At 41.3% G+C, this 20971-nt stretch overlaps 1 protein-coding gene across 2 annotated transcripts in view; it reads left to right on the top strand.

Annotated features, from left to right (window-relative positions):
• The first annotated feature begins 2377 nt into the window (after nucleotides 1-2377).
• NPFFR1 (neuropeptide FF receptor 1) overlaps nucleotides 2378-20971 on the top strand; it is a 458339-nt gene continuing 439745 nt past the window's right edge. The window contains exon 1 of one of the 2 annotated variants that reach the window (XM_056530486.1): nucleotides 2378-2912. In XM_056530486.1, coding sequence (XP_056386461.1) covers nucleotides 2906-2912 — 7 coding nt within the window. In that variant the 5' untranslated portion in view covers nucleotides 2378-2905. Of the gene's footprint in view, nucleotides 2913-3169; nucleotides 3237-20971 lie in introns of those variants that run through there. The other variant, XM_056530488.1, reaches the window with a different exon arrangement.

Below are 20971 nucleotides of genomic sequence, written 5' to 3'. Positions count from 1 at the left end.
AAGTCTTAACTGTTCAGTATATCAGAATACGGTGAAAAGGGTGTATACCATGGCCATAGGCCTAAAAGGGGTTGTCTAGTAAAAGAAACAACTGTATGGTGTCAAAAAGTATAATAATGCAACTCCATTATCAGCTGTGCTATCTGGCTTCTAGCTGTGTCATCATGTCACACTCCCTGAAAGCCGAGCTCCGTCCCTGCCTTTCTCTCCCCTCCTGGCTGCTCAGGACAAGACCATTGATGTTAAGAGTGGAGCTCATATTACTGCTTATTAGAAGCCTTTTTTTTTTTTAGATAAGACAGCAGTGAGCCTGTTCTGATAAATATTGCGACTGAGACAGACTTTCTGCTGTATTAAAATCTAATGAGCATTAATATGAGCTCCCTTCCTCATGTCATTGTTCTCGCCCTGAGCAGACAGGAGGGGAGGGGGGAGCAGGGACATGATGCACAGCTACAAACCAGACAGCTCAGCTGATATTGAGAGATCTGTTCAGTATGGCTATTAACATTATATTAGTAAGTTGCTTAATATACTCTTTGACACCATAGACAGGTGGTTTTCCTTCACTGGATAAACCAAAGTGAACTACACTTATCTGTCCATTAAATTAACCTGTTCCTGAAATGGCTGATTACATTTTTTTCATCAGCATAATATTGGGGCATATGTATTTTTTATTTTTTTTTGGTTCATATCTATTACAGTGGGGGCTTAATAATATTATACATATGTGATAATAGTTAATAAATAAAATGTCAGTTAAATATTACACAGTGATACCAAACATCTTAATTTTCTTTGAAGTTTAGATATTTTTTATTTGAAAAAATGGGAAAAGTATGGATGATATTGATTTTTTATTTTGTTTGTATTATGGTAGATTTATTGTTATTACTTTTTTTTAATGCTTTTTACTCCTCCTGGAGATTTTGATAAGCCATTATTTAATTGCTAGTACAAATCAATTCAATACACATGTCAGACTGTAATAGCAGATCTATCATAATTGCTACAGAGGTCTTTAAAATGTCTTGGGCTGCCATGAAATCAATTCAGTTTCTCTGCTCTTGCATCACAGGGGAGCCAAATGGACCCTTGAACCACCAGTAATACACATTCTTACTAGTGACATACCATGATCATTATTGATTGTGGCCTCTAGTTTCTGACTCTCTGATGCCAGTCATTGATGGTGGTTGTCAGCTGCAGATAACAACTGGCACCCATCATATAATACATGTCCAGTTCCAGTTAAATCCCATGGCTAAAATAGGATGGTAAATAAGATAGTTCTTTCTTGAAACGTGTTGTCTTCTCTGTTTTCAATAAATCTTTTATTTTATATGCTTGCCACAGCTCTTTAAATGTTGGACTCTCGGTAAACTCCTGTGATAATCCCTTGTTGTCCTGCTGCGTCTTGTAGTTCGCCTTCGAGTAGTGTCTGCTTCTCTGTGTCCCTCCACTGATCCACAGCAGGGTACTGGTTGCAACAGCAAATCCATTCTTCATGCTAATGAATTTCATAAGTTATGCCCTCCTCAATGTTGTGCTCTAAGCGTAGCCAACATAGGGGAGAGCACTACCAGCCTTGCACCCAGATAAGGGCATAACGAGCATCTTCTTCTGCTCCTCTTTTGTTTCTGCATATCTTGAAAACATATGGCTGTGGTATACCATGGAATACCTTTTGACTGAATGTGAATAAATAAATTAAAAGAGTACATTGTTGCCTACTGTGATCATTAGACGTTCCCTATCCCTAATGTAAATAATAAAAAAAATTACTGTTTCCAATCTTCCAGTGTGTAAATGCAATGCTCAGACTATTGCCCTGGTAATGATCAATTGATGTCAGTCTCCTTTGTGAAATTACATTAATGATGTATGTTGGACCAGCATACCAGCAATAAAAAAAAAAAAGGATAGATACAATTTCCTTGTAAATGTTAAAATCTTTTTTTTCCCTCTCCTACATTATACTGCACTCTTGAAATCATATGCATGGTGCAAAGCAACAAGTATTGTACAGACTTTACGGATGGTTTAAAGTAGCTTTTAAGTTCTATGGGAAGAAGAATCACATACAAGTTCTAGGTAAGGTAATGATACCAGTGATGAAGAATAATACTCAATAGAGGAAAACTTTATTGGAACTAAGCACGTGATATATCTGAAAGACCCCAGAACCAAAAATGAACAGTTAGTTGCAAATATGAAAGGGTTTCTAAAGCATCTGTATCCATAGAAATAAGAAGCATGCAGCAGTCAGTCTGTTCTTTAGGAGGGAAGCAGCATGCTCTGCATTGACGTCGGAGATTCAGACAGTTTAATGAAGGGAGGAAATTCGGAGCTGTGAATAAGATGGGGAGGAGATGCCTAAGCTCAGACCAATAGCTTTCTCTTCTGTATGTCTAGAAGGCACATTGAGTATCAGAAGGCATTGCTTCCATCTGCTGCTCACTGTCTCTGTCCAGGATTCAGAATGCACATTCTCTACTTCAACATAGTCAAATGAAAAGTGAATCCATATTAAAGTTTATGGCTGAATTAACAAGTGGAGATATGTAGTAGCACTGGAATTATCTATCCTAAAGGAACCATAAACTTTACAGGACTTGGAAAGGAGCTGAACTAACTGGAGTATAAAGAGGGAAAGGAACCCTAGAAGCCTGCGTTACTGACAATCCTCTATGACCAATCCAGATGTCCAATGCAGACAACGGGATGAATGGATATGTTGTTGTTGCAGTGTGAACAGTAAAGTCACCAGCAGCACAATCTAGTTCTTATATATGTGTCTGCAGAACTGCAGGGAGACAGCAGTTCAGCACCCTAGAAGAGGACAGCTCCTTTCATCAATAGCAGCCAGTAGACTCTCCACATTTGGATTTCCAGATTGGCAATGGAAGGTGAGACTATAAAACTATATTTTTTTGTGGCTTGGGTCTTTAATACTGAACCTGTATAATGAATAACCATTAGGTTCTATTTTTGTACTGGTTTTTACTATATTAATAGTAACTTGGTAATAGAACACTATTGAATTACTTTGTTCTGAGTCATAGACAGTGCTGGCACCATTATCCCCTTAAGATGTGTGTTGTTATATTGCAGCCTAATAAAAGCGCATCAGTATGCACTTTATCAGGGTGTCAGGATGCCTTCCTGCACAGGGACTTGACAATAGCCCTGCTGTTGCACTGCCTGCCAACATACCTTCTGCAGATGGAAAGGTTATTTCAACCACTTATCTTTATAGTTTATGTTTAATGCTTTTGTTTTCCTAACAAGTTTATGTGTAGGAGGTAAAAGGGGTACTCATACCAGAAATGCATCCGTCTGCACAGAAATAAGATGTATACCAGAAAGTGGTACTGTCATACTCTGATTTCTAGCGCTGCACCAGCATTTTTGAATGTTATCTCAATGCAAGGCAAAAAAAAAAATATGTAGAAAAATTTGAAGGCATAAAGGAAGATAAATCAGTGGCAAGCATCTAACGTTCACAGGAAAGACATTGGAAGCCTTGTGCTTGCTGTACACACATCACGTCTACCTTAGAAAAGGGGACAAAGCAGTGTGGTAGTGCTATAAGCTAGAGACTTAAGGAATAACAGAAATGAATGCTTTTTAAGGGTGTTTAAAAAAGCAATGTAACTCAATAGGAGATTTACCTACTGATTAAATCACAAATAACACTGATATCAGGTAGGACTTTGCTAAATAATAAATGTAGCTCATCTACATCTGCATTGCATATGTGATAACATGTTAAATTTTTTTGCTCATATTCACTTACAAGATAATAAACCTTAAGAGATAATGTAGTATCTTATTTTGTCAGGTGGTATAGTGTTACTCTCTAGATAATTTGGGGAGTAGATAATCAAATGATGGACTGATCATTTCAGTGCTGTTTGGAGATAATCATATAATTTCTTAAAGGTGTGGGCTGGTGCACGAATGCTTAACAAAGTCATTTTCACCTTAAGGACCAGAGCATTTTTTGCACATCAGACCACTGTCACTTTAAGCATTAATAACTCTGGGATGATTTTACTTATGAATTTGATTCCGAGATTGTTTTTTCATGATATATTCTACTTTATGATAGTGGTAACTTTTCATCAATACTTGCATAATTTCTTGATGAAAAATGCAAAAAATTTCATGAAAAATTTGACATTTTTTTTTTACTTTGAAAGCCCTCTGCTTGTAAGGAAAATTGACACACCAAATAAATTATATATTTATTCACATATACAATGGGGGAGATTCTCAAATAATTTTACGCAAAAAAAATGTATTTTGCCGCGAAAAGTATCGACCACATTTTCAAAGAGCTTTGTGCCGCGGTTTACACTGTTCACGTTAGTTTTGTAAAATTGGGCGTGTCCACGTATATTGTCTGCTTTACATGATATTTTCAAAGGGGTGAGAGTCCAGTTTACATTAAATTTTCACACCAGCTTTTTTAAATTACAGAAAAGGTTGTAGTTTTATTGTTTTTGTTTTTCTTTGTTTTTTGGGGGGGAGGGGGAAAGGTATTATTTAAGTAATTATTTAACCCCCTAAGGACACAGCCCATTTTCACCTCTAGGACACAGCCCTTTTTTGCACATCTGACCACTGTCACTTTAAACATTAATAACTCTGGAATGCTTTTACTTATCAATCTGATTCCGAGATTGTTTTTTCGTAACATATTCTACTTTAACATAGTGGTAAATTTTTGTGGTAACTTGCATCCTTTCTTGGTGAAAAATCCCCAAATTTGATGAAAAAATTGAAAATTTTGCATTTTTCTAACTTTGAAGCTCTCTGCTTGTAAGGAAAATGGATATTCCAAATATTTTCTTTTTGGATTCACATATACAATATGTCTACTTTATATTTTCATCATAAAATTGATGTGTTTTTACTTTTGGAAGACACCAGAGGGCTTCAAAGTTCAGCAGCAATTTTAAAATTTTTCACAAAATTTTCAAACTCGCTATTTTTCATGGACCAGTTCAGGTTTGAAGTGGATTTGAAGGGTCTTCATATTAGAAATACCCCATAAATGACCCCATTACAAAACTGCACCCCCCAAAGTATTCAAAATGACATTCAGTAAGTGTTTTAACCCTTTAGGTGTTTCACAGGAATAGCAGCAAAGTAAAGGAGAAAATTCAAAATCTTCATTTTTTACACTTGCATATTCTTGTAGACCCAATTTTTGAATTTTTACAAGGGGTAAAAGGATAAAATTTATACTTGAATTTGTAGCCCAATTTCTCTTGAGTAAGCACATACCTCATATGTCTATGTAAATTGTTCGGCGGGCGCAGTAGAGGGCTCAGAAGCGAAGGAGTGACAAGGGGATTTTGGAGAGTACGTTTTTCTGAAATTGTTTTTGGGGGGCATGTTGCATTTAGGAAGCCCCTATGGTGCCAAAACAGCAAAAAAAACACATGGCATACCATTTTGGAAACTAGACCCCTTCGGGAACGTAACAAAGAATTAAGTGAGCCTTAATACCCCACAGGTGTTTCATGACTTTTGCATATGTAAAAAAAAACAATTTTTTTTCACTAAATTGTGTGTTTCCCCCCAAATTTCACATTTTTGCAAGGGTTAATAGCAGAAAATAACATCCAAAATTTGTAACCCCATCTCTTCTGAGTATGGAGGTACCCCATAAGTTGACCTGAAGTGCACTACGGGCGAACTACAATGCTCAGAAGAGAAGGAGTCATATTTGGCTTTTTGAGAGCAAATTTTGCTAGGGGGCATGTCGCATTTAGGAAGCCCCTATGGTGCCAGGACAGCAAAAAAAAACACATGGCATACCATTTTGGAAACTATACCCCTTGAGGAACGTAACAAGGGATAAAGTGAACCTTAATACCCCACAGGTGTTTCACGACTTTTGCATATGCAAAAAAAAAAAAAAAATTTTTACCAAAATTGCTTGGTTTAGCAAAAATTTTACATTTAAAAAAAAAAAGGTAATAGCAGAAAATACCCCCCAAAATTTGAAGCCCAATTTCTCCCTATTCAGAAAACACCCAATATGGGGATGAAAAGTGCTCTGCTGGCGCACTACAGGTCTCAGAAGAGAAGGAATCACATTTGGCTTTTTGGAAGCAAATTTTGCTCTGGGGGCATGCCGCATTTAGGAAGCCCCTATGGTGCCAGAACAGCAAAAAAAAAAACACATGGCATACCATTTTGGAAACTAGGCCCCTTGGGGAACGTAAAACGGGGTAAAGTGAACCTTAATACCCCACAGGTGTTTCACGACTTTTGCATATGTAAAAAAAAATTTTTTTTTTACACTAAAATGCTTGTTTTCCCCCAAATTTTACATTTTTACAAGGGATAATAGCAGAAAATACCCCCCAAAATTTGTAACCCCATCTCTTCTGAGTATGGAAATACCCCATAAGTGGACGTGAAGTGCACTTGGGGCGAACTACAATGCTCAGAAGAGAAGGAGCATCATTGAGCTTTTGGAGAGAGAATTTGGCCATGTGCATTTCCAAAGCCCCCCGTGGTGCCAGAACAGTGGACCCCCCCACATGTGACCCCATTTTTAAAACTACACCCCTAACGGAAGGTAATAAGGGGTGCAGGGAGAATTTACACCCCACTGGCATTTGACGGATCTTTGGAACAGTGGGCTGTGCAAATAAAAAAAAATTATTTTCATTTTCACAGACCCCTGTTTCAAAGATCTGTCAGACACCTGTGGGGTGTAAATGCTCACTGTACCCCTTATTACATTCCGTGAGGGGTGTAGTTTCCAAAATGGGGTCACATGTGGGTATTTATTGTTTTGCACTTATGTCAGAACCGCTGTAAAATCAGCCACCCCTGTGAAAATCACCAATTTAGACCTCAAATTTACATGGTGCACTCTCCCTTCTGAGCCTTGTTGTGCGTCCCCAGAACACTTTGCGCCCACATATGGGGTATCTCCGTACTCAGGAGAAATTGCGTTACAAATTTTGGAGGCTTTTTTTCTTTTACCGCTTGTGAAACTTTAAAGTATGGGGCAACACCAGTATGTTAGTGTACAAAAATGTTTTTTTTTACACTAACATGCTGGTGTAGACCCCAACTTTACCTTTTCATAAGGGGTAAAAGGAGAAAAAGCCCCCCAAAATTTGTTAGGCAATTTCTCCCTAGTACGGCGATACCCCATATGTGGCCCTATTCCGTTGCCTTGAAATACTCCAAAGTGAGAAATACTCCAAAGTGAGAGCGCCATGCGCATTTAAGGCCTAAATTAGGGATTTGCATAGGGGTGGACATAGGGGTATTCTACACCAGTGATTCCCAAACAGGGTGCCTCCAGCTGTTGCTAAACTCCCAGCATGCTTGGACAGTCAATGGCTGTCCGGAAATGCTGGGAGTTTTTGTTTTGCAACAGCTGGAGGCTCCGTTTTGGAAACACTGCTGTAGGATACGTTTTTCATTTTTATTGGGGGGGAAGGGGGGGTGGTAGGGGGGGCAGTGTACGTGTGCATATATAGTGTTTTACTCTTTATTTTATGTTAGTGTAGTGTAGTGTTTTTAGGTTACATTCACACTAACGGCGGATTACACTGCGTCTCCCGCTAGGAGTTTGAGCTGCGGCTGCAGCTCAAACTTGAAGCGGGAAACTCACTGTAATCCGCCGCCAGTGTGAATGTAACCTGTACATTCACATGGGAGGGGGAGGGGGGGCAAAACTACAACTCCCAGCATGCACTGACAGAACGTGCATGCTGGGAGTTGTAGTTTTGCAACAGCTGGAGGCACACTGGTTGGAAAATACTGAGTTAGGTAATACAACCTATAACCTAACTCGGTATTTCCCAACCAGTGTGCCTCCAGCTGTTGCAGAACTACAACTCTCAGCATGTACTGATTGCCAAAGGGAATGCTGGGAGATGTAGTTATGCAACAGCTGGAGGCACGCAAGTACAACTCCCAGCATGCCGAGACAGCCATTTGCTGTTCCTGAATGCTCGGAGTTGTAGTTTTGCAAGATTTAGAGGGGTTCAGGCTAGAGATCACTGACAGTGGTCTCGAAACTGTGGCCCTCCAGATGTTGCAAAACTACAAATCTCAGCATGCTAAGACAGCAAACTGCTGCCTGGGCATGATGGGAGTTGTAGTTTTGTAACATCTGGAGGGCCACAGTTTAGAGACCACTCTCTAAACTGTCGCCCTGCAGATGTTGCTAGGCAACAGACTCCCGGACATGCGGCGCCATACTCACCTCCACCGCCGCCATGATCACAGCCGCCGCCGGGTAAGTGACCGCCGCTGCCACCGCCGCCGCTACTACACGGTTCCCCCCGCTGTGCCTGGACACCGATGGGTGGACATAGCGGGGGGAACCGAACTTTAACCCCCCCCCGCCCCCAGTCTGCTATTGGTCGGTCGCTCCGCCGATCAATAGCAGGGATAGAAGGGGTGGCACCCCTGCCAACTCACTACTATCTCTTCAAGGGGGATCGAGGGTGTCTTGAACACCCTCGATCCCCCTTATTTTATCGCGGCGCCGCCGTTGATGGGCAGGGGGAGAGCGCTCCCCCTGCAAACACCATAGATGCCGTGATCAGAACTGATCACGGCATCTATGGGGTTAATGCTGCCGGGACCAGCGCGATCGCGGCCCCGGCAGCTGCGGTGGGACTCCGGCTGTGATTGACAGCTGAGTCCCACCCGCGATCTCCTGCGCTGCCCACGGCAGAGCAGGAGATCGCTTGGACGTATGCATACGTCCATTTGCGCGAACGTGTAGTTCGCCTGGACGTATGCATACGTCCAATAGCGGGAAGGGGTTAAAAAAGAAATAATTATTATTGAAAACTGTTATTACAAAAAAAAAAAAAAAAATTATTAATTTGTTTCTTGGACATGGCACCTGCACTCAGATTTAAGCTCAGAAATAACAAAAAAAAAGTGGCGCAAAAATGAATTTTCACATATTTTCAAATCAGCACAAAAGACCTTTGGAAATGTTAGGAAAAAATGGTGTGAATAATATTGCTGGGACAGAAATTACAGTAGTTTTTGAAAATCTCCAACAATATGTATACTTTATGTTTGCATCATAAAGTTGACATGTTTTTACTTTTGGATGACATCAGAGGGCTTCAAAGTTTAGCAGCAATTTTCCAATTTTTCACAAAATTTTCCAAATCTGACTTTTTTCAGGTACCAGTTCAGTTTTGAAGTGGATTTGAAGGGCCTTCATATTAGAAATACACCATAAATGACCCCATTCTAAAAACTGCACCCCTCAAAGAATTTAAAATGATATTTAGAAAGTGTGTTAACCCTTTAGATGTTTCACAGGGATAGCAGCAAAGTGAAGGAGAAATTTCAAAATCTTCATTTTTTACACTCCCATGTTCTTATAGACCCAGTTTTTGAATTATAACAAGGGCTAAAAGGAGAGAAACACCCCAAAATTTGCAATTTGCCTTGAGTAAGGAAATACCTCATATTTTTATGTAAAGTGTTCGGGAGGGCTCAGAAGGGAAGGAGCGACAATGGGATTTTGGAGATCAAGTTTTTTTTGTTAAAGTTGGATGTGTAAATGAATTTTTTTTTCACTAAAATGCTGGTTTTTCCCCAAATGTTACATTCTTATAAGGTGTAATAGGAGAAAATGCACCCCAAAATGTATAGCCCCATCTCTTCTGAGTATGCAAATACCCCATGTGTGGATGTCAAGTGCACTGTGGGTGCACTACAATGCTCAGAAGAGAAGAAGTCACATTTGGCTTTTGGAAAGCAAATTTTGCTGAAATGGTTTTAGGAGGCCATGTCGCATTTAGGAAGCCCCTATGGTGCCAGAACAGCAAAAAAAACAAAAACCACATGGCATACTATTTTGGAAACTGCACCCCTCAAGGAACGTAACAAGGGGTACAGTGAGCCATAACACCCCACAGGTGTTTGACAAATTTCCGCTAAATTTGGATGTGAAAATGAAAAATTTGATTTCCTTTACTAAATTGCTGGTATTATGCCAAATTTTTCATTTTCACAAGGGGTAATAGGGGAAAAGCCTCTGGAAATTTGTAACCCCATTTCTTCTGAGTATGGAAATACCCCATATGTGAATGTAAAGTGCTCTGCGGGCGAACTGCAATGTTCAGAAGAGAAGGAGCGCCATTTGGCTTTTGGAGACAGAATTTGGTTAGAATAGAAATCAGGGGCCATGTGCGTTTACAAAGCCCCGGTGATGCCAGAACAGTGGAACTTCCACATGTGACCCCATTTTGAATACTTCACCCCTCACAGAATTTAATAAGGGGTGCAGTGAGTATTTACACCCCACTGGCGTTTGACAGATCTTTGGAACAGTGGGTTGTGCACATGAAAAAATTTATTTTTCATTTTCACGGACCACTGTTTCAAAAATCTGTCAGACACCTGTGGGGTGTAAATGCTCACTGTTCCCCTTATTACATTAGGTGAAGGGAGTCATTTCCAAAATTGGGTCACATGTGTGTGTGGCCTTCAATTTCGGACAAAATCTCTCTAAGCATTGTAGTTCACCCAAAGAGCACTTTACATCAACATTTTGGGGTATTTTCATACTCAGCAGAAATTGAGTTGCAAACTTTGGGAGGCTTTTTCTCCTATTTCTCCTTGCAAAAAATTGTTGAAAAATTTGGGGTAACGTCAGCATTTTAGTGAAATTTTTTTTTCATTTTCATGTCCAAATTTAGCGGAAATTTGTCAAACACTTGTGGGGTGTTAAGGCTCACTATACCCCTTTTTATGTTAGGTGAGTAGTTTCCAAAATGGGGTCACATGTGGGAATTTTTTTTTGCGTTTATGTCAGAACCACTGTAAAATTGGCCACCCCTGTGCAAATCACCAATTTAGACCTAAATGTACACAGTGCACGCTCACTCCTGAGCCTTGTTGTGCGCCCACAGAGCACTTTGCATCCACATATGGGGTATTTCCGTACTCAGGAGAAATTGCATTACAAATTTTGGGGGTCTTTTTTTCCCTTTTACCGCTTGGGAAAATTAAAAGTATGGGCAACACCAGCATGTTAGTGTAAATTTTTTTATTTTTTTACACTAACATGCTGGTGTAGACCCCAACTTTACCTTTCCACAAGGGGTAAAAGGAGAAAAAGCGAAAATTTGCCGCATCTCAAGCTTGCAACAGAAAATTCCCTGGAAATCCCTGCCCGTGAATGTACATGCCACCCCCCCCCCATGTACATTCACATGGGGGGGGGGGGGGGGCAAGCCTTCATCTGTTTCAAAACTACAACTCCCAGCATGCACTGATAGACCATACATGCTGGGAGTTGTAGTTATTCAACAGCTGGAGGCACATTGATTTCGAAACACTGATAGTTTGTTACTTAACTCAGTGTTTCTCAACCAGTGTGCCTCCAGCTGTTGCAAAACTAGAACTCCCAGCATGTACGGTCTATCAGTGCATGCTGAGAGTTATAGTTTTGCACTTTTTCCTCCAAGTCACCAGAGACCCGATTGACCCGGAATTGCCGCAAATCGCGATCTGGACATGGGGGGGTCTCAGGACCCTCCCAGGGGTTTGCACGGGGTGCCTCCTGAAGAATTTCAACAGGCATCCTAGTCCGGTCCCTGCCTGGTGCGCACTGGAACTGGAATTCCCAAGGGCATACAGGTACAGTGTCCTTAAAGCGTACCTGTCAGATCAAACAAAAAAAAAAAAAACATTTTTTTAATACATCACTCAGTACCTAATCCTGACCATGTACATCTAATTTTTATGTGTCCAGCACCTTTATAAAAAAAAATGTATTACACTTTTATTTTAGCTCACTAGTCTGAATTCCTCTCAAAGGGTAGGTCTCCACCCCCTCCCTGTGCAGGTCTCCATCCCCTCCCTCAGTTTGTTGTCTGCTCACATCTCCCCTAGCATTAGCAAAACTACAACTCCCAGCATGTGCACACTGACAGTAGCGGGACACAAGCTGACAGTGGGAAAATTTTTCCTCCAGCTGTGAGCCCTGCGCTCACAGCTGTCAATCAAGGAAGTGTGTCCATGACATAGGTGATGATGCAATGAACACAGCAGGACTAGTATGTGTCCAAGCAGGCAGGGGGGACAGTTCTTTGACTGGCTTTTTCAGTATGAAATACTGAAAATGTTCTAATGAAAGCAATTGCAAAACCTATTGGTTATACATGCTTTACAACATATCAAACGTTTTTGTATCTGACAGTGCCCATTTAAGTACTAGGAAGTCAGGGCGTACCTGTATGCTCTTTGTCCTTAAGATGTTAAAACCCATAGACTACTATGGGAGTCCGCACTCTCATTAAGGCTAGGTTTTCTCTACGGAATCTCTGGGCAGAATTTCTCAGAATTTAGCCGGCAGCACTAGGACCGAACGGACTGCATTGCCATCCTCAAACTAAATTCTGATAACACATTTTTGCTGGTAGTTTTCTGGCTTTTGCTTTTTTCCACCATGTGATTGGCAGCTGTTGTGTTAAAGGGACATTCCAGTGAGTATTTTTTTGAATTGTGCTAAGCCTGGTGGGAAAAAAAATAATATATATACAGTCATGGACTTAAATGTTGACACCCCTAAAATGAAGTATTTCTCACAGAAAAGGATTGCAGTAACACATGTTTTGCTATACACATGTTTATTCCCTTTTTGTGTATTGGAACTAAACCAAAAAAGGGAGGAAAAAAAGCAAATTGGACATAATGTCACACCAAACTAAAAAAAAATGGGCTGGACAAAATTATTGTAACCCTTTCAAAATTGTGGAAAAATAAGATTGTTTCAAGCATGTGATGCTCCTTTAAACTCACCTGGGGAAAGTATGTGGGCAATATATGTGGGCAATATAAAATCACATCTGAAAGCAGATAAAAAGGAGAGAAGTTCACTTGGTCTTTGCATTGTGTGTCTGTGTGCGCCACACTAAGCATGGACAACAGAAAGAGGAGAAAAGAACTGTCTGAGGACTTGAGAACCATAATTGTGGAAAAATATCAACAATCTCAAGGTTACAAGACCATCTCCAGAGATTTAGATTTTCCTTTGTCCACAGTGCAAAACATTATCAAGAAGTTTGCAACCCATGGCACTGTAGCTAATCTCCCTGGGAGGCACGAACGCTGCCTCCCCACCTCTCCCATAGAACTACATGGAGGAGGCGTGTCGGCCACAATGTCATGCTGCGGTTGGCATGCTCTCTGCAAGGGAAAGCCGCAGCAGAGCCGCAGCCCCGTGCAGGCGATCGCGGGGGGGGGGGGGGGGGGGGTTTGTCCCAACGATCAAACACTTATCCCACTTATCGCTTATTATGACCGGAGACCCAGGAGGACCCCACAGCGGACACAGAGACATAAAAAAGCAAGTTTTGTCAAAATGAACTTGAGTAAGCCAAAATCCTTCTGGGATAACATCTTGTGGACAGATGAGACCAAGTTAGAGCTTTTTGGTAAAGCACATCATTCTACTGTTTACCCCGAAAACAGAATGAGGCCTACAAAGAAAAGAACACAGTACCTACAGTGAAATATGGTGGAGGTTCAATGATGTTTTGGGGTTGTTTTGTTGCCTCTGGCATTGGGTGCCTTGAATGTGTGCAAGGCATCATGAAATCTGAGGATTACCAATGGATTTTGGGTCGCACTGTACAGCCCAGTGTCAGAAAGCTGGGTTTGTGTCCAAGATCTTGGGTCTTCCAGCAGGACAATGACCCCAAACATATGTTAAAGAGCACCCAGAGATGGATGGCAACAAAGCGCTGGAGAGTTCTGAAGTGGCAGCAATGAGTCCAGATCTAAATCCCATTGAACACCTGTGGAGAGATCATAAAATTGCTGTTGGGAAAAGGCGCCCTTCCAATAAGAGAGACCTGGAGCAGTTTGCAAAGGAAGAGTGGTCCAACATTCTGTCTGAGAGGTGTAAGAAGCTTATTGATGGTTATAGGAAGCGACTGATTTCATTTACTTTTTCCAAAGAGTGTGCAACCAAAATTAAGTTAAGGGTGCCAATAATTTTGTCCAGCCCATGTTTGGAGTTTGGTGTGAAATTATGTCCAATTAGCTTTTTTTTCCCTTCCTTTTGTGGTTTAGTTCCAATATACACAAAGGGAATAAACATGTGTATACCAAAACATGTGTTACTGCAATCCTTTTCTGTGAGAAATACTTCATTTTCTTAAAAAATTTCAGGGGTGCCCACATTTAGGATCATGACATTCTCTCTCTCTCTCTCTCTCTCTCTCTCTCTCTCTCTCTCTCTCTCTCTCTCTCTCTCTCTCTCTATATATATATATATATATATACACACATATAGGGGTCTGCTCATGTTTATGCCTGCTCAGCCAATCAGTGACTGAGATGGGATACCGCTGTGGTCTGGTTAAGCGGGCAATACCACCAGGCTCAGCATAATTGTAGCAAAAAGTTTTTCCCCAACATACCCCTTTAAGGTGTGCTTGACAAACACGTCATAATGTCATGAGGGCTTCCTTATTTTTATTGAGTAAGGTATATTTTGATCAAATCTCATTAAAGGGGTCCTCTGGTGGAAAACTTTTTTTTTTATTTTTAAATCAACTGGTGCCAGAAAGTTAAACAGATTTGTAAATTAGAAAAAGGAAAAGTGGAATGGCCAGCACTCTTAAAACTGCAAGTTTATTGTACCTTTAAAATCGTCAGGAACAAGGTGAGCAACAGTCAGTATGTAATAAACTTGGAGTTTTAAGTGTGCTGGCCGTTCCACTTTTCCTACTTCTGCTTGACGAGAGTTGGACCGTGCACCCTGCCCCCAGTGAGCTGACAACTTGCTTGCTGTTAGATTTGTAAATTGCTTCTATTAAAAAATCTTAATCCTTCTAGTACTTATTAGTGGCTGTATACTACAGATTTCTTTTCTGTCTGTCCCCAGGGCTCTCTGCGGACACCTCTGTCCATGTCAGGAACTGTCCAGAGCATGAGAAAATCCCCATAGCAAACAGACGCTGCTCTGGACAGTTCCTAAAATGGACAGAGGTGTCAACAGAGAGCACTGTGGTCAGACAGAAAAGAAATCCAAAAATAAAATAATTTCCTCTGTAGTATTCAGCAGCTGATAAGTACTGAAAGGATTAAGATTTTTTAATAGAAGTAATTTATTAATCTGTTTAACTTTTTGGCACCAGTTGATTTAAAAAAAAAAAAATGTTTTCCACCGGAGTGGACCTTTAATCTGTGTCCATTAATCTTGGAAATATAGACAATTATCCTACAGTGAGCTGGAGACCCTGTTTATATTTTTACAAAAATAAAAATAAAATAAAAAGCCTCTTTACCCACTATGGAATCTCTTCCTGGCATTGGGACCTTTCGGAAGTGCGTCTTCTCAATAGAGGGCAATGCGAATTCCACCAAGAGAAGGAACATGTTAATTCTTTAAGTGGAGTCTGGGGTCTGAAATTTCCGCGACAGAGCATTCACTGCAGAAATTATGTAGTGAGAATGGTGTATCCGAATCCCTTGAGAACAATGGGAGGCTGCTGCACAGTATTTTTCATATGTAACTCTGCTCAGAAAATACATTTTCTGAGCAGTGTGAATGGCCCCTTAGACTTTCTTCTAATTTCTTCATACTCATGCTGACTCATGCTGGCATTGAGGCAATTACTTTTCAGAGAGGAATAGAGGAAGATAGTTTATATCTGGAGAGGGATGAGGACGAACGAGCATCACCAGGGAGAGAGAAGCAGAGACATACATAGACACTGCTGCTATTTTCAGTTTTCTATTGCTTCATCTAACTGCAGTACTTATAGTCACACTGCTCAGTACTGCTAAACAATGTCCTTCCGGCTCCTACTTTGGAATAAATGAGAATGATAGTTAGGGAGCAGGATCTCATCTTCCCTGTGTGTATGGGAGATAGTCTCCACCAACTCTAAGGTTAACCCCATAAGGACACAGACAATTTTATTTTTTGCATTTTTTTTTCTCCCCGCCTTCTAAGAGAAGAGCCATAAGATCAGGTCCTTTATGAGTACCTCCTGAAACTGGAGGAATCTCCCTGTGTGGCAACCTGGAGCATGTAGACCACAACTTTTTTGTACCATGCCCAGGTTTTACGCATGGCATTATATGGCTTGAAGACTTGATCAGACTCCCCCCCCCCATATACTGATTGTAGTCCACGTTGCAATCAGGCTTGAGGACCGGTGTCGCAGTACCTCATACAGGGATAGGGGTGCTGCTGTTACCATGAATTGTGGTCAGCATAAGGACCTCCCTCATGTCTTTATACCTGACCAACAATAGGTTTTTCACTGGTAAGGGCACGGGTATCACCCCTGGGAATTGGTACCTGGAGGGATAGGTCGGGAGTCCTCTCTGATTTTTTCGCATGGTTCTGGAAGTGTATCTGGCGGCGACGGATTTGAAAAGAGGAATATTGGTATAAAAGTTATTCACGTAAAGGTGGTAACCCTTATCCAGCAGTGGGTGAAAAAAGTCCCACAAAAGCTTCCCGCTGACTCCCAGTATGAGGGGGACATTCTGGAGGGTCAATACGGGAATCCCATCCCCGATACACTCTAAACTTGTAAGTGTACCATGAGGTACTCCCACAGAGTTTCATGCCATACCTCACCCGCTTAGTGGGAATATATTAGCTGAAAATGTGTCTTGCCTTAAAATCAGACACTCATTAATAGAGACCTCCCTTTGGGGTACGTATACCTCCAAAAACTTTGCACCCAAAGCGATCAATGTCCGGCCTGATTTTGTACAGGTGGTCATACGCAGGATCACCTTGGGGGGACATGCTGCATTATCAGGATAGTGGGGTCTTACTCGCCCTTACTGGCACTTTCGGTGTTGGAGAGCATCAGGACGTATGCCTCCTCTGCCGAAAAAACCCTGCGGGCTACTTTCTTACTTTGATGGGTGGTGAAACTTTATTGAAATGTGTGTACGTGTGGGGTGTGTGGGGTGATTTTTACTCTATCCCTAAGTTGACCTAACCCTCCAGAATCCACCCCTAACTGAAAGGGAAAAAAAAGGAAAACAATCTAAAAAGTTTGGGGGTAAAATAATTTAAGGGTGTACTTCTGGCGCAAAAAACTTGCACTAAAAAAGTGCGGATTCCTAATCAGTTGTGTGTGCCACTGATTAGTGCTCGGTGGCGGCACAGGGTGCCGAAGACATAGAAAAAGGGGGGGGGGACAAAACTTCAGCCTGGACCTTAAAAAAAACGCTGATCATTGATAAATCAGGGCAGGCCGCACACAGCGGTACGGTCCATCGACACACAGCAAGGACCACAGAGTGCAAAGCCCCAAATAAAGGTGCTAAAAAAAAGCGCCTATATCCCTAAAAAAGCGCTGACATCCCCGAAAAACACTCTCTGCTGACGCCTTTGTCCATGTCAGTAACTGTCCAAGAACAGGAGAGGTTTGCTATGAGGATTTGCTCCTACTCTGGACAGTTCCTGACACGGACAGAGGTGTCAGCAGAGAGCACTGTGGTCAGATTGAAAAGAACTTCACAACTTCCTTTGTAGTGTACAGCAGCTGATAAGTACTGGAAGTGTTAAGATTTTTTAATAGAAGTCATTTCCAAATCTGTTTAACTTTTTGGAGCCAGTTGATATGAAATTTTTATTTTTTTCCATCGGAATACCCCTTTTGTTTAACCTCTGATTCAGATATGAAATTGTTCACTTTTCTTTTGTCTGCTATTTGTCTACTACTGTTCACTATTCCTTCTGTCATTTGTGTGGAGTTTTTTTAGACTTTGTTTTTAGTATAGACTGAACAGTGTAGACATGTTTTTTTTTCCTTTACCTGCACTGAGCCTGTATTAAATATATAGTATGAAGAGTGTTTAATAGTGTTGCCTTATATATGTCTTTTTTGTGACATTTTCATTAAAGCACAACAATCCATGTAGTCAAGGAAGGTGGGTTTCTCATTGCTTAAGGTGACATAGAATTTCCAGCTAATCATTTCAGAAAACAGCATTTCTGTCTTCCCAAGTTAAAACAGATTATATTTCAATTGAAAATGGCTTGGAGTATAATAGAATTAAAGAGATATTCCCATATTATCCCAATTTCTAGGATTTGCCATCACTCTATGATAGTTAGGGAGAGAAACCCTTGGTCCTTTTACAGATTACATTTTTTTTTTTTTTTTTTTTTAGATTTTTTTTAATTGCCCTTTTCGGACCACTTTAATAAAAAAAAAAATATAAATCAGGCTGGATGTAAGCTCATTTTTTGCATTGTGATCTGTAGTTTTTTTTATCAGTACCATTGTGGTATTGATCAGTCATTTTGATTGCTTTTTACGTCATTTTTACTAAAACTTCAGGATTTTGGTATTTTTGGTACAATTATGCATGGGGCGATACCAATTATGTTTGTTTTTATTACGTTTACATATTTTTTATCATTTATATATATTTTTTTTTTATGAAAGGGGCTAATGTATGTAGGTTAATTAACCTTTTTTACACATTGTTTGTCCCCTTAGGAGACTTTTAGATTAGATTCCTCAATAGAACTTCATTGATCTTTGAGCTCTGCACTCGATTGATAAAGCCTCCTCTAGGCAGGCTCTATCAATCCCAGAGCCACAGCCAGCATGAATGGAGAGACAAGCGATTGTGCTACTGGCGGGCAATACACTACAATAGACCACCAGGGACCATTTACAGGTCTCTTTAGACGCTGCTGTTGGCTTTGACAGCGGCGATTCAAAGGATTAATTGTTTTACCCCAAATTTTTCTTTTCCACAAGGGGTAATAGGAGAAAATGGACCCCAAAAATCAAAGCCCAATTTCTCCCGATAAAGAAAACACCTCATATGTGAAAGTTAAGTGCTCTGCTGGTGCACTAGAATGCTCAGAAGACAAGGAACAAAATTTGGCTTTTTGAAAGAGAATTTTGCTGAAATGGTTTTTGGGTGGCATGTTGCGTTTAGGAAGCCCCCATGATGCCAGAACAGCAAAAAAAAAAATCATATGGCAACTATTTTGGAAACTACACCCCTCAAGGAACATAACAAGGGGTATAGTGAGCCTGAACACCTCACAGGTGTTTGACGACTTTGCGTTGAAGTTGGACATGAAAATGGAAAATTAGATTTTTAACACTAATATGATGGTGTTACCCCAAATTTTTCTTTTTCACAAGAAGTAATAGGAGACAATGGGCACCAAAATTTGAAGCCCAATTTCTCCCGATTAAGAAAATGCCCCATATGTGGACATTAAGTGCTCTGCTGGCGCACTACAGGTCTCAGAACAGAAGGAGCACCATTGGACTTTTGCAGAGAGAATTTTGCTGAAATTGAAGTCAGGGGCCATGTGCATTTTGAAACCTCCCATGTTCCCAGAACAGCAGAAACCCCCACATGTGACACCATTTTAGAAACTACAACCCCCCAAGAATGTAACAAGGGTTACAGTGATTACTTACACCTCACATATTTTTTGAACAGTGGGCCGTAAAAGTGAAATAATTGATTTTTCAACACTGAAATGCTTGTATTAAAGGGGTACTCTGGTGAAAACCTTTTTTCTTTTAAATCAACTGGTGCCAGAAAGTTAAACAGATTTGTAAATTACTTCTATTAAAAAATCTTAATCCTTCCTGTGCTGAATACTACAGAGGAAATTCTTTTCTTTTTGAAGTTCTCTCTGATGACATCACGAGCACAGTGCTCTTTGCTGACGTCATTATAATAATAATAACTCTTTATTTATTGTTGTTCTTAGTGGGATTTGAACCCAAGGCCCCAGCGCTGCAAGGCAGCAGTGCTAACCACTGAGCCACCATGCTGCCCTTAGCATACATCTGTTATGCACGGTTGCTAAAATGGACAGAGATGTCAGCAGAGAGCACTGTGCTCGGGATGTCATCAGTGTTCCAAAAAGAAAGGAATTTCCTCTGTAGCATTCAGCAGCTAATAAGTACTGGAAGGATTAAGATTTTTTAATAGTAGTAATTTACAAATATGTTTAACTTTCTGGCACCAGTTGATTTAAAAGAAAAAAGGTTTTCACCGGAGTACCCCTTTAACCAATTTTTTTTTAGTTTCACAAGTAGTAAGAGAAAAAAAGCTCCATAAAATTTGTAGCCCAATTTCTCCAGAATAAGAAAATACCCCATATAAGGAGGTAAAGCACTATGCGGGTGCAAAACAGGGATTAGGAGTGAGACAGCACCGATGAGATTTGAGGCCTAAAGTGGTGCTTCACACTGCAATGGTTGAGGTACTGACAAAATCTAAAAAAACAGCAAGTGACCACAATTTGGAAACTGCACTCCTTAACCCCTTAAGGACACATGACGTTCTCATACATCTCCATTTCCGAGTCCTTAAGGACACATGACGTATGAGAACGTCATGTGTTTTACCGGCCCCCCGCAACCATCTGGAGCGGAGCCGGTCCCCGATGCCTGCTGAAATCGTTCAGCAGGCATCGGGGCATATCGCCCAGGGGGGTCATTATGACCCCCCATGTCGGCGATGGCCGCAGATTGCTGGACAATTCAGTCCAGCGATCTGCGGCGGATTCCGGGTCAATCGGGTCTCCAGTGACCCGGTGACCCGGAATTATTGGCTGATCGGGGCCGTCAGAGACGGCCCCGATCAGCCAGAGCCAGCAGGGGTGAGGTGGCACTGGTGCCACCTCACGATCGCCCTGATTCGTCGGCCGGATTACCGGCCGACCAATCAGGGCGCCTGCTGCGGGTGTCACTCCCGCAACCCGCTCCGCCCCTCTTCCGGAGGACGTGAGCGGGTGCGGGACGTGCACCCCAGGTGCTGGGGACCCCGATCTCCGGCGCCCCTGTTGGGATCGGGGCCCCAGGAGCAGCGGCGGCGGCGGAGACAACGAGGGACTGACCTGTGCGGCTGGATCGTTGGAGGTGACTGACAGCCTCCTGCTGTTGCTTAGCAACAGCTCCCAGCATGCAAC

The sequence above is a fragment of the Hyla sarda genome, chromosome 7 (genome assembly GCF_029499605.1).
Source record: "Hyla sarda isolate aHylSar1 chromosome 7, aHylSar1.hap1, whole genome shotgun sequence".
Taxonomy (NCBI): domain Eukaryota; kingdom Metazoa; phylum Chordata; class Amphibia; order Anura; family Hylidae; genus Hyla; species Hyla sarda.
This window is presented reverse-complemented; position numbering and strand designations above follow the sequence as displayed.